Here is a 13,426-nt window from a genome sequence, read left to right as displayed (position 1 = left end):
CCTTCCACACACACACACACAAAATACTGTATTTCCTTTTATTCCATTACTAAGATTAACACACACACACCTGCCCCTCCCTGGGTGAGTGCGGAATCCCTTTAATCGCACACCAACAGAATTATTTGATACAAAGCCCAGCACCCGATGAGTGTAAGATCCACATCTGCAGGTATTAAAACCAGTTGCAAACCCCCATCATCAACTTCAGTATCTGTTTCGCATCATCTTGTCTTTCCTTTCAAATTCCTCTGTAGTACAGCTCCAGGAGGCTGGAAGACAAGGCTATAATTTAAGCTTACAAAGAGTCAGGGGAGAAGGTGAAGGAAATGATTGAAAATATTTTATTTTTGGCTCAGTTTCTAAAACAATAAGATATATTCAAATATACATAAAAAAAAAAAAAAAGCACCCTGTAAACACACTGAATACTGTGAGCATTAGGATCTTCTCAGAAGATATAAAGTCCATTCTCTCCATGAAGAGCATACCACAGTTGTACGGTCTGCAATTAGTAAGCAAACCCCAAAGAAAGACAGAGAAAGGGCACGTGCCAGGAGCACAGGATCGCTCCGAGCAGCTGCGGTCTGAGCAAGAGACCCTCCCGGCTAGAAATGTGGAAACGGACAGTGGCGGCCTGCCACCTCACAACGGGCTTTCTAGGGGCATTCATGATGTCCTTGTCTTAATAAGGTTTCAACAACAGAGGGGTCAACATTCAAGGTGCACCCTTGATCCATTTAATGATTTAGTGTTTCTAGCAAAAAAATTCCTGATCACCTCCGACGAAATCAGAGGGACCACGAAGGGGGCCCCTTATGTGTATCCAGGCAGAACTTTTTCCATTGCAGTGAGAATCACCTAGAAAGCCAACACCTTCCTCAGGACTCCTAGAGTGCTACAAAGAGCATCTCGAGAACCATTCTTTTTTTCAGTGCACATAAAGTACGTTCCAGCTCCCTAGCCACAGGAAATAATGGCCTATGTAAATGCTCTAGGGAGCCAAGGTCAGACAGCCACATGACAGGTTTACAAGGGGGAGCCAGGTGGTCATTCTCCTATAATAGAAGCAGGTAGCAATGAAGATACCCAGCTGCCAAACTTGGTGTCAGGCCCAGAAGTCCCCACTGGTTTGAGAGGAATTAAAGTGTCTTATAACTATGAGAACAGCTTCCTTACTGAAAAAATAATTTGAGGGAAACCCCCCCCCCCACCACCACACTCTCCCAGCCATAGAGCCAACACAGGGTGAAGGGGGCCTGGTCTCACGAGTACAGCTTGTACAAACATCAGTTCTGGATGCAGTCACCTTATCTACACCCACCCCTACCATAACTGCATCAGAATGTCTCAGAGGAACGTTAACCTCCCAGCTATCCATGTATGACTACGGAAGCGATGCCCCACACAAACATATGCTGCTCCTCTCTGCCATTGATTGTAGAGGGATTATGAATGGTGAGTAAGCTGGGCCATCCTCTCACTAGCTGCTATGTTGACGCATTCAGGCACTGGGATGTCCCTTCCCACTGAAATGCTTGCTGTGTAAAAGCAGTAGCAACGATGAGACTCCTCTTTCACAGGATCCAATTCAGAAAGTCTAACAGAAGCCTCTTGGCACTATCCCAGGCTAACCTGGGCTCATATGGGAGAGATTGCCTTTGCCGGTCTCACTTCCTCAAGTGCTACGCAGAGCCATCCATCTGGCTTTGTGCACATCTGTGAAGAGATCCTATGTATGGACCGCAAGCATCTGGGAGCCCCCACTTCAACGTCAAGTGCTGGAAAAGAAAAGCCATGGATGAGTTCAACAACTGACAATTTGATCCAAGCTGCTCATGTTTTGAGGTGCTGCAGTGCCAAGACAGGAAAGCAAAGCAGAGCAATGAAAGACACTCAAGGAGAGCAATTTAGTCGGTCTTTGGCAGAGGACACTTGCCCAGATAAAACAGACAGGTGTTTTCTGACACATATGTACCGCATCCAGTGCAGCTGTTCACATCTGGCTCCTGTTATACCCCCATCTCTCCAAAATATAAATTTCATCGCTCCTGTCTTGAAATAAGCAAGGCTGAAAAGGAGGGGGATGCATAATATCCCCTGTCTTTTCATTTTATGTTGAAAATTCATTCTACTTGCCTAGGATGGACTCACCTTCCTTGCGCGAGTCCATTCTGCAGTAGATCCAGGAGAGCAGGGAGGCAGGAAGGAGAGGAACTAGGCAGGCCTCCAGCTTTCAGACAGAAACCTTGAGCTTTCGCAAACTCACTCAGTGTATCATCGAGCCCCCAGAACTAGTGAAGCATGAAATTAGAGCAGATCAGTCTCTCTCCTCTTAGGCTGCAAAATCTCATTGGAAAAAGAAACTTCCGTCCAGTTGTTTAAAAAAAAAAAAACCAAAAATAAAAAATTTATCAATGCAAACTGCCAAGACTGAAACTCCTGCAGACAGCTGGCAACATCTGGAGGGGTCTTTGGTGCAAGACAGTTGCCCCAATGTCCTTGAGCTTTCTGTAATTTAAGGGTGAGGAAGATGTGAAAAGGAAGTTCTGAGCACACTGGGATAATTCCAGCTGAAGCAAAAACGCACAAAGATCATTCTTCAGACGTTCCTCCAGTTCTTCATCGACTGGCGTAAAGTGCTTCACGTGTCCGTTTCTCTCAAAAACATTTTCAAGGGAAAAAAACAACGATAGTTAAGAAGCAAAGAGGAAGAAGGTACTTTTCCCCCCATCACTGATGGAGAATGACAAGGAGGGTGAGACCGATGACGATGTGCAACCAGATTTGGGGGTCTCTGTAGCAGGATGAGTTCCCTCTGGACCTGGTGGCATCTGGAAAGATTGGGAGGAGAGGAGATAGAAAGAGCATCTTTATACTTTGGAGGTAAATCAGCAAACAGGCCCCTACAGCCCAATCCTGCCCAACTTTACCAGACATAATTAAAATCAGGAAAGACCTAATTCAACAACTTAAAACATACACAAGCTTGGATGGGAGAGATAATCCCAGCATGACTAGAGGGCCCTGGATTCAATCCCCATCTACAAGAAGCCCTCAGGTTCAGATCCCTGGCTAAGAGAAGCCCTGGCATTAGAAGCCCTCAGGTTCAGGTCCCTGGCTAAGAGAAGCCCTGGCATTAGAAGCCCTCAGGTTCAGGTCCCTGGCTAAGAGAAGCCCTGGCATTAGAAGCTCTCAGGTTCAGGTCCCTGGCTAAGAGCAGCCCTGGCATTAGAAGCCTTCAGGTTCAGATCCCTGGCTAAGAGAAGCCCTGGCATTAGAAGCCCTCAGGTTCAGATCCCTGGCTAAGAGAAGCCCTGGCATTAGAAGCTCTCAGGTTCAGATCCCTGGCTAAGAGAAGCCCTGGCATTAGAAGCCCTCAGGTTCAGATCCCTGGCTGAGAGAAGCCCTGGCATTACAAGCCCTCAGGTTCAGATCCCTGGCTAAGAGAAGCCCTGGCATTAGAAGCCCTCAGGTTCAGATCCCTGGCTAAGAGAAGCCCTGGCATTAGAAGCCCTCAGGTTCAGATCCCTGGCTAAGAGAGGCCTTGGCACTGTAAACACAAGAGCACAGAGATTTCATGACTACATTGGGCAGAAAGCACTTCAAAATTTCTCAGGGACATTACCAAAGAAACTGGTAAAACAGAATTCCCAACTAAACCCTCCTCAATGAAATAACTACCTAAAAGTTGTTAGAAAGAACCAGAAGGAAGCCAGCTCTCTGGAAGTGTCTCTTGCTTCCAATATAGGCCTGGCCCCTTGCGTAGGGTTACCAGATTTTCCGTCCGGAAAATCCGGACCCCTCTAGACCCGCCCATCCCTGCCCCATCCTGCCCCCAAGCTTGCCACAGTACCGCCCCCCACTGCCTGCTTTCGTCGGGCATGCGCAGATGCCCTCCTGCCCAAAGGAAAGCTTTTCAAAACCTGGAACAAAGGGCCGGGTTTTGAAAAGGCATCCGGGGAAATCCGGACTTCTGGTATCCCTACCCATGCGCGCAAGGATTACAATGTCCAAAGCCGCCTCTCTTTCTTTGTGTTACCACAGTTTCATCCAATGAATATTTCATGCAAACTTCCCCCCAACCCACCCCCACAGCACTAGACTTTTCTAGAGAAGAAATAGTACCTTCTTGACTACCTCCGCCTCCTCCTCTGGGCTGAGACCTGGGGACTTCTGTTCGAGATTTCATTGCTAGGAGGGAAGCAAAAAAGGTAGTTCTTTCAGAGGCCAAGAACAGAGGCACAGATCCTTTCACCAAATCAGAAGCACAGTCCATGCAGGAGGAAAAGGGAAAGGTGGAGGGTCCCTCAGAGTAGGGTTTCCAGACGTCCGGATTTGCCTGGACATGTCAGGGGGTCCGGACGGCTTTTCAAAACCCGGCACTTTGTCGGGGCAGGGAGGAAGTCCACGAGTGACGGCCTCGCAAGAACAGGAAGCAAGGGGCAGGGCTAGGGCAGGCTTGGGGGCGAGGATGGGCGGAGCTAGGCGGCCTGGGGGCGGGGCTAGGGGGTCCAGATTTTCTGAAAGGAAAATCTGGCAACCCTACCTCAGAGGATCAAGAAAGACTGGCCGAGCCTCTCCCTGCTCCTCAGGATCCAGTACTATTGGGTTCCAAGACCTGCTAACTCCAGTTTAATTGTACAAAAATAAATGGCTTTTTTCCCTATAAAAATGAAGCAATTAATCAGTAAGAACATAAGTATTGCCCCTGCCGGGTCAGACCAGGGGTCCATCGTGCCCGGCAGTCCGCTCCCGCCGCGGCCCTCCAGGTCCATGACCTGTAAGTGCTCCTAACCTAAAACGCTCATACGCTATTCGCTTAATGTCCTGTAAAGTAACCCTGTATCTGTACCCTGCAATCCCTTTTGCTTCCAGGAAGTCATCCAGTCCCTTTTTGAACCCCAGTATTGTACTTTGTCCTATCACCTCACTTGGAAGCGCATTCCAGGTGTCCACCACCCTCTGAGTGAAGAAGAACTTCCTTGCATTCGTTTTGAATCCATCTCCTCTCAGTTTTTCTGACTGACCTCTTGTTTTTGTTGTCCCCGCTAGTCTAAAGAATCTGTCCCTCTCCACCTTCTCTATGCGTTTCATGATTTTGTAAGTCTCTATCATGTCCCCTCTCAGTCTCCGCTTTTCCAGGATAAAGAGCCCCAGTAAATCACACTTGTAAAGCAGAAAATGAAGAAATCCCCCACTCCTGTCTGAAGTGAGGCAAACAGACGTGAGGAATTTTTTTTTTAATTTCCTCGTCCCTTATTCCATCACAGCATAAAGAGCCAAGAAGAAAAGCACTTCTAGAACAAGAATTTAACGGTTTAAGGATTCTCACCAGTGGGTTTCCCAGGAAAGATCACAATTTGGGAAGCAGAAAGAGGCCCCTTTAAAAGGAATCTTTCCAAAACCAAAGCATTGTGTAAGGCACTGGTTCCCAACCATGTCCTGGAGGACCACCAGCCGGTCAGGTTTTCAGGATCGCCCCGATTGATTGATTTATTTTAATAATGTATGAATCGCTTAAAATCTAAGCGATGTATAAAACATTTACATCCACAGTTTCAAGCACAAACGAACATTGCAAAATGCAGTCAGCAAATAAGTTTTGCTCCCAAATTTCCTCAATACAGAATTCTTTAAATCTAAAACAAATAATAACCACAGAGTTGGAGAAAGGCGTCCACAAATAATTATGTTTTTTTAACATTTTGTTAAAAGATGTACAATCTTTGCATAATCTCATTACACCTGGAATTGAATTCCAGAGATTCTTACCGGCAAGTGAGAAAATCGATATTATAGATTTAACATAATGAATCCCATATTTTTTTTTTTTTTTTTTTAAACGATGAGCAACATCCCTCCCTCAGACCTCAAACATCTTGCGGGTTGATAGATTTCCCACATGGAGCAGATTTGCATGCCTGTCACCTCCATTATATGCAAATCTCTTTCATGCATATTTATTAGGGCCATCCTGAAAACCTGACTGGCTGGTGATCCTCCCGGACAGGGTTGGGGACCAGTGGTGTAAGGGACAGAACACAGAAGATTTGTAAGGTAAGGTAAGCTCGAGTTGACAAGCCAGAAACTCACTTGTAGGAGGGCAGCAAACAGACACCAGTAGCTTTAGGCAATCCCCGACACTGCCTATGGCTGGAGCAGCTGAAAAAAAAAAAAAAATAATCCATGAATCCTTTTATTAATGTAGTTGCCATGTTAGTCCAGGGCAACATCTCTGTAGGAGAGCAAATTACAGGACCAGAGCACTGCATCAGTGACTTTATGGTCAGAATACTAAGAGGAAATTTTAGACAAGACCTTTGAAGTCAAAATGATGAAATCTTTTGACACCCGACAGACAGGACTTAAGAGATCTGGCTTTCCTCTCACATTGTAAACCATAAAATGATACTGCTTTGTTCCCCTCGGATCATCCAGCCATCTCGTCCTGTTTCTCCCCTACCTTTCCCTTCAAGTCTGTCAGTCAGAACGCTTTTGGGTTTCACTTATGCTATTTGTCATCTTTTGCTCATTTCTGACCTGAAGAAAAGAATTGCTTTAGAAAGCTAAAAATGTATGAAGTTAATCTAATTTTAAAAAACATGCTCTCGTCTTATCTTTGTTTTATTTTATTTCTATTTATTGCCATTAAGAGACAGAAGTCACCATGACCTTGCAGCTTCGGTTCACCTCCACGCCTCAGGCATGCCCTTACAGAGCAAAAGGTTCTCTTCATTCATGGGGAGATGAGCTCAAGTATTGAGACCGTTATGTCTAGCCTGTGACAGTCCCAGTGGTCTAACAAGCAGGGTACAGCGCCTTTTCCTTCTGGGATTCCACCATGGATCAGTTCTGCCCCCTAGGGGAAAAACCTCTGAAACACAAGCTCTTCCCCCCAGCACCCTCCCTCTGCCTCCAGGGTCTTGACCTCTTAAGGACTATGAAACTTTCAAATACCAGGAAAACCCAGTGATGTACTGACACAAGCTGGCACGCTTTGAATTAAAAAAACAAAATTTTTTTAAAATCGATAATTAAGGTTTATTTTAATTCCAATTTCTATGACTTGAAAGAAACATAGAAACATAGAAATAGACGGCAGATAAGGGCCACGGCCCATCCAGTCTGCCCACCCCAATGACCCTCCCCTACCTTTCTCTGTGAATAGATCCCACGTGTCTATCTCATTTGACCTTAAAATCAGGCACGCTGCTGGCCTCAATCACCTGAAGTGGAAGACTATTCCAGCGATCGACCACCCTTTCAGTGAAAAAGAATTTCCTGGTGTCCCCGTGCAGTTTCCCGCCCCTGATTTTCCACGGATGCCCCCTGGTAGCTGGAGATAAGCAGATGGTATTTTTATTCTTTCCAACTCAGGGGTCCTTTTATTATATTCTAAATAAATTAGTGTGCGCTAAATCGGTTAGAAAGCCTTAGTAAAAGGACCCCTTAGTTTGTGACCAAGCTGTGAAGTCAACTTCCATCCTGTATTAGATCACTGGACAATTTGTAGTCTTTTCGAAGGGCTGTGAAAACTAATCCGTTTAAGTATTCAGAGCAATTGTTAGGATTTTAGTTTAAGGTTTTGTTAAAAAAAAACATTTTTAACTGGAATAATATATTAGTTAAATTGATGATGTGTAATCAAATTTAGATTCACGTTAAGTTGTCGTTATTGTTATGTCATTTATTTGTTAATTTAAATATGGACATACCTACAAGTGTTACCCATTCTGGGCTACCTGGGGAAGACAGGCTCGAAAACTAACCCCCACCCCATTTTTAAAAAACCATAGTGCAGATTTTAGCACCAGCCACAGAGGTAACAGCTCCGACACCCCCTCCCCATACCCCTTTTTTACAAAACCTTAGTGCGGTTTTTAGCACCGACAACAGCTCTGACGCTCATAGAAGTCTTATAAGCGTCAGAGCCTTTACCACCGTGCTACGGTTTTGTAAAGGGGGATGGGGTGTCAGAACTGTTACCGCTGCAGCCGGGTAAATAAACCAAAACCTAAATGTTGGAAAGAATTTTACATAAAGGGGTTGAAAATTACTTTTCAGAAACTTATTGGGCCAATGAACATATAACTGAAAGGGATCAAATTTGGCACAGGGGGATAAACTACAGAAAACACCACACACAAGATGAGCAAATGAGCCAAATCAGAGTAGATGTTCAGAGAAAATCCCCATTGCCAGCATCACCAAAATCTGGCATCATAGCTTCAGTTTGCATGACTCTGGAACAAACAACACGGCCCTCCACCATGTCAAAGTGGATCCCTAAGTACTCTAGGGATTTTTCTGAAAATTGATGATCCAACCCAGGTCTTGCAGGAGTTGGACAACTTGTGCTACTGCTCTGTCACCATCAACCTTGGAGGGAGCTCTGACCAGCCAATCGTCCAAGTTAGGATGTACCTAGATCCATGCCTTGCACAAGTGCACTGCCATCAATGATCATCACTTTGGTAAAGGTATAAGTTCCATTGCCAGACCAAATTGGAAATGTCGTTCCAGTACATGAAATCTCAGCAATCTCCTGTGTGATGAAAAATTTGGATTATGCAAGTAAGCCTCCGTCAAATCCAGAAAGGCCAGAAATTCCCCTGGCACCACCAAGGCAATGACTGAACAAATGGTCTCTATCAGGAACCGGGGCACTTTCAATGCTGCGTTGACAGACATCAAATCCAGGATTGGTCTACAGCCATTTGAGTCTTTCTTGAACATGATGAAGTATATAGACTACCCAAGTCCAATTTTGAACTGGCCCTACGGCTTTAATATTCAAGAGTTGTTTCACGGTCGCTTGCACCCAAATTACTTTTTCTGGATATCCAGCCAGAGTCCACAAATAAATCCAGTTGAGGGCAGAGTAAGATGACAACCTCATGACCCTCAACATGTCAGAGATAATCCACTACATAATCCATAATCCATAAATAATAAATTAGCAATTGGGGGTAAGCACCGTCCTCTGCTTTTGGAGCCCAATGCAGAATAGTATAGCAGGAGCATGCGACAAAGGAAGCCACAGCTACCACCTTCAGTCCCAGAGCCAAGGCCTCAAACTGTTGTTTTATGAACAAATCTACCCTCCAATCTTGCACATCCTTTAGAATTACTCTTCCATCTCTAGGCAGAGAAGTCCATTTGGTAATCTGTGCTATCAGCAAATCCACTTTAGCTCCTGAAAATCTGGAGCTAGCAGATATAACTTTGCCATAGTCCTGGCAACCTACAAAGAACCCTCCAGAGTCTCTCAAATGCTCCGTTAGCAATATAGTAATGTCTGGATGCGAAAGGAAAAAAAAAAGGTTGTCTGGGGCTTGGAACTGCTCATAAAAGAATGCTGAGCAGCAGAGGTCTATGGAGGTTCCAGCTTCAGGACCAACAAAGGTCTTCTCTCGGTCCAAAGCCATCACAGACTCTTTTCCAGTGGTCTCTGCCTGAGACCACAATCTCTCAAAATCAATGATTCATCCTGAGGGAGTCAAGACATTGATCCCAGTCAGTGGCGTAGTAAGGTGGAGAAGACCACCCTGGGTGCCAACATCTCATCTCCAACCCCCCCCGCATACCTCTTGAAAATGTGTGGAACTCCAGGAGGAAACCTCTGCTTTCTAAAATCACTGTGATGGAGATGCTTTTAAAATGGAAGCCTTTGAATATTGAAAGTTGAGTTTGAGAATAGACCTGCTTCAGGTGAAAGATACAGACCCAAGTCTTTGGTTCATGACCAGCAGCTTTGTGAATTCGCTGAATATTTTGTCCAGCTTAAAACAGTATAGAAAACACACACACACAGACACAGGACAATAAATTGTCATTTCAAAAATAAATACTGCAAAACCATAAAATTAGAGAATCCGGGAGTATGCATCTAGTGAAGGATATCATCTCAGTTGTAAATGCGGCCTCTTCGAATAGGGCATGGCTGCAGTCATGGAGGCCTCAATTCTGTATCATTTGATTATTGTAATTCTGTGCATTCAGGGTTGCCACAATCGATGATGAGATGGGCAGAGTTGCTTCAAAATACCAAGCTTGCTGGGAGGCCCGAGTATTAGGGATTTGCAACAGCTTCACTGGCTTTCTACAGACATATAATTTAAGGTCTAAATTATTTCCTAGACAAGTTGTCTGTGTTTGAGTCTAGAAGAACCAAGTAGAGGGAAAACAGCAGCATAGAGTCAGCAAAGCAAGTGTAGTTGGCCCCAGGTGGAAAGGAGAGAAGGTAAAGAAACCATCTGAATGAGGAAGCAGGGCTGTAGCCAGCTACGTGTGGCCAGTGCACAAAGCAAGCCGAGGCATCAAAACTATGCCCCATCCATTGATTTCCCTTGTCGATGTAACAGAAAATAGGCAGAGCAGCATCACGACAGGGGCACATTTGCTGCTTGCAACAATTTTGTGAGGAAACAATATTTATTGAATGAGAGACCGAGCAGGGTCCACATTTCAGGTTTAGGGTTTTTTTATTAGGATTTCTAATCCCGCATATCGAAAACACATCTCCACGGCTTACAGTTTAAGAAAGAAGGGTAGAAAAAGAAGGGGGGAAGTGTGTGCAACAAAGACTAGACAGCGAAGGAGAGGATGAAGAACGCAAAAAAATAAAAATAAATAAACAAAAATCAACCATAAATGAAAGAGCGGGAGGGCAGAACACTGTTTTGGTTTAAAACGGTATAGAAATTTTTTAAATAAACTAGGAACAAAGGAGAAGTTAATAATAATAATTTTATTCTTATATACTGCCAAAGCCATGATAGTTCGAGGCGGTTTACAACAAGAGGTGCTGGACAATCAGCGAAATGGTCACAATACAAAGTCATTGAATACAAGCTTACAGAATTGAAGAAGTGAAAAAAAAAAACCTATAAAATTCTTAGGTTAATGATTTGCGTCTTTAAACAAAAATGGTTCGAGTTCAGCTTTGAACGTCTCAGTGGTAGCTTTGAAGTCTTAGGCAGGAAGGCAAAAGGTTCCACGTTTCTGAACCGTGTATAGAAAAGAGAGATCATTTCACGGAAGCTAGAAGAACAAGGTGGCTCCGGTTGGCTGGTCTGAGTGAGCGGGAAGGGTAGTAAGGTGTCGAGAAGCGGTCTGCCTGCAATCGGGGTAGAAGAAACGTCTTCTATAACAAATATTGGTACATCTCATGCCAATGAGTAAACAATGAAAACATTCAAACCCAGCAGCTTGCCAATAACTGCTTTGGAACCCAATGCTGCTCAAGCTCAAACTGTGCAACGCTGTCACTTGGAAAACACGAGTGTGGTTTCTGGAATCCAATGATTACAGAAGTCAAGACATCAGATCTTATCAGATGAATCAACTTCTGACTGCGTAATCAGAAAGTTGGAGTCTGCCAGAACCTTAGATGTGGTATGCTTAGATGTTGGCAAGGCTTTTGATATGGTTCCCCATAGAAGACTTATAAATAAACCAAGTGCCCTTGGTATGGGCCCTAAAGTGACTGGCTATGTTAAGAAACGGTTGAGTGGGAGGCGACAAACCCTCACATAGGTAAAGAGTATGTGTTATGCCACATCTATCCAGTAATTAAGCACGATACAGCAAAAGGATTCAGTTTTATACTGTACTATAAGATCATGTTAGAAACAGAAACATGACAGCAGATAAAGGCCAAATGGCTCATCCAGTCTGCTCATCAGCAGTAACCATTATCTCTTTCTCTCTCCGAAAGATCCCACGTACCTATCCCAGGCCCTCGAATTCAGACACAGTCTCTGTCTCCACCACCTCTTCCGGGAGACTATTCCACGCATCTACCACCCTTTCGGTTGAAAAGTATTTCCTTAGATTACTCCAGAGCCTATCACCTCTTAACTTCAACCTATGCCCTCTCATTCCAGAGCTTCCTTTCAAATGAAAGACTCGACTCGTGCGCATTTACATTGCATAAGTATTTAAACATCTCTATCATATCTCCCCTCTCCCGCTTTTCCTCCAAAGTCTACAGATTGAGATCTTTAAGTCTGTCCCCATACACCTTATCACGAAGACCACACACCATTTTAGTAGCCTTCCTCTGGACCGACTCCATCCTTTTTTATATCTTTTTGAAGTAAGGGCATTTGTGGAAAACAGAGGAGGGTGAAGGAAATTCCCCTTAGGCATCCCAAATCTATTGTCTTCCACTCTCCTGTCACCATGTACCATGAAATATCACAAACTGGACTGCTAACCTACAGCCAAATTCTCCTTCAGCCTCATCCAAGAAGCTGGGTCAGACCGAGGGCTCATCCTCCCCCAATCAATTAACAGCAGACAAGGAGCTTATCACAGTTTTATGTCCAAACCAAAATTGCTTCAAGGGGACGGAATGGAAGATAGGGAATGAGAAGCTTACGAAGATAATCTGGAGCTGAAGGAAGATGGCCTTTGTAGACGAGGGTCAATTTGAGTTTCACACATGCATTTATGGTTAACCAAAGTTCCAATTTTAGCAAAGGAACAACAACTCTGTCAAAGCAACGTGTGTCGTCAAGCAGTTTGACAGCAGTTGGATCATTTTCATTCCCGAAAAGTAATTTAACAAAAGTTCTGAAGAATGAGAACCAAAATCAAATTGGAGGTCAGTGTGGAGGATAGAGGGAGCTGAGCAAATCCCTCACGCAGGTGCCATACTCGTATGTGAAAAATGCAGAATGAGCTCCAGTGCATCCCTACCCTCCCACCACTCCACATAGCCCCCCATCCTAGAGGAGAAGTAGACCCAAGGCTTCCTTCATCATCAACCCTTCCACGAGAAGGTCACCGAGAGGCCTGTCATCCTCGTCCTCCTCCACGCTGAGACAGGATTACACACCGAAGGCCCTTTCCCTTCACAGCTCATTAAGGGCTCTCCAACTCTGCCTCCCCATTCCTAATGCCAGTGACCCAAGGCCGTCCTCCGCCTAACACCTTCCCCTCCCCCCCAGATCCTTGCGTGCCAATTTGACGGGTCTCCGCAAAGAAAATGCCTGTCTTTCCTTGAGATTTTCTTTTAAACGCTTAAAGGTTAGAAATTAAAATGCATACACATCTACAGAGCTCCAATCAGAAGCAGTGATTTATGAGTGGGGGGGGTTGTTTTAGGGTATTTGTTGCATTGTTGTGAGGAGTGATTGTTATATGTGGAATTTAATGTGGACAACCGTGTATGATTACTTATTAAATATTAAACGTTTAATAATTGTATAGTTACTAGTGCGTTTTTTTTTTTTTTTTTTTTAAGTATCTTTATTAGCAATTGTAACGGGAACATACAACCAATACTGGCGAGAGCCGAGAAAACAGAACAAGCACAGAAACAACAATGGAAACAGTATTTATGATTTACCAATTGTATTGCATGATCCAAAGTTTGAAAATCAATAAAGATGGATTTTTGTAAAGATTAAAAATT

The 13,426-nt window shown here is 44.3% G+C and overlaps 1 protein-coding gene across 2 annotated transcripts in view; it reads right to left on the bottom strand.

The window, feature by feature from the left end:
* Positions 1 to 388: 388 nt before the first annotated feature.
* The window catches only part of EFNA4 (ephrin A4), a 45,265-nt gene continuing 32,227 nt past the window's right edge, over positions 389 to 13,426 (bottom strand). Inside the window, exons 3-6 of one of the 2 annotated variants that reach the window (XM_033924620.1) lie at positions 6,097 to 6,165; positions 4,129 to 4,194; positions 2,155 to 2,834; positions 389 to 1,781 (exon numbers count right to left, since the gene is read on the bottom strand). In XM_033924620.1, the coding sequence (XP_033780511.1) occupies positions 2,734 to 2,834; positions 4,129 to 4,194; positions 6,097 to 6,165 (236 nt within the window). In that variant the 3' untranslated portion in view covers positions 389 to 1,781; positions 2,155 to 2,733. The remainder of the gene's footprint in view (positions 1,782 to 2,154; positions 2,835 to 4,128; positions 4,195 to 6,096; positions 6,166 to 13,426) is intronic. The other variant, XM_033924621.1, reaches the window with a different exon arrangement.

The sequence above is a fragment of the Geotrypetes seraphini genome, chromosome 16 (assembly GCF_902459505.1).
Source record: "Geotrypetes seraphini chromosome 16, aGeoSer1.1, whole genome shotgun sequence".
NCBI lineage: Eukaryota > Metazoa > Chordata > Amphibia > Gymnophiona > Dermophiidae > Geotrypetes > Geotrypetes seraphini.
This window is presented reverse-complemented; position numbering and strand designations above follow the sequence as displayed.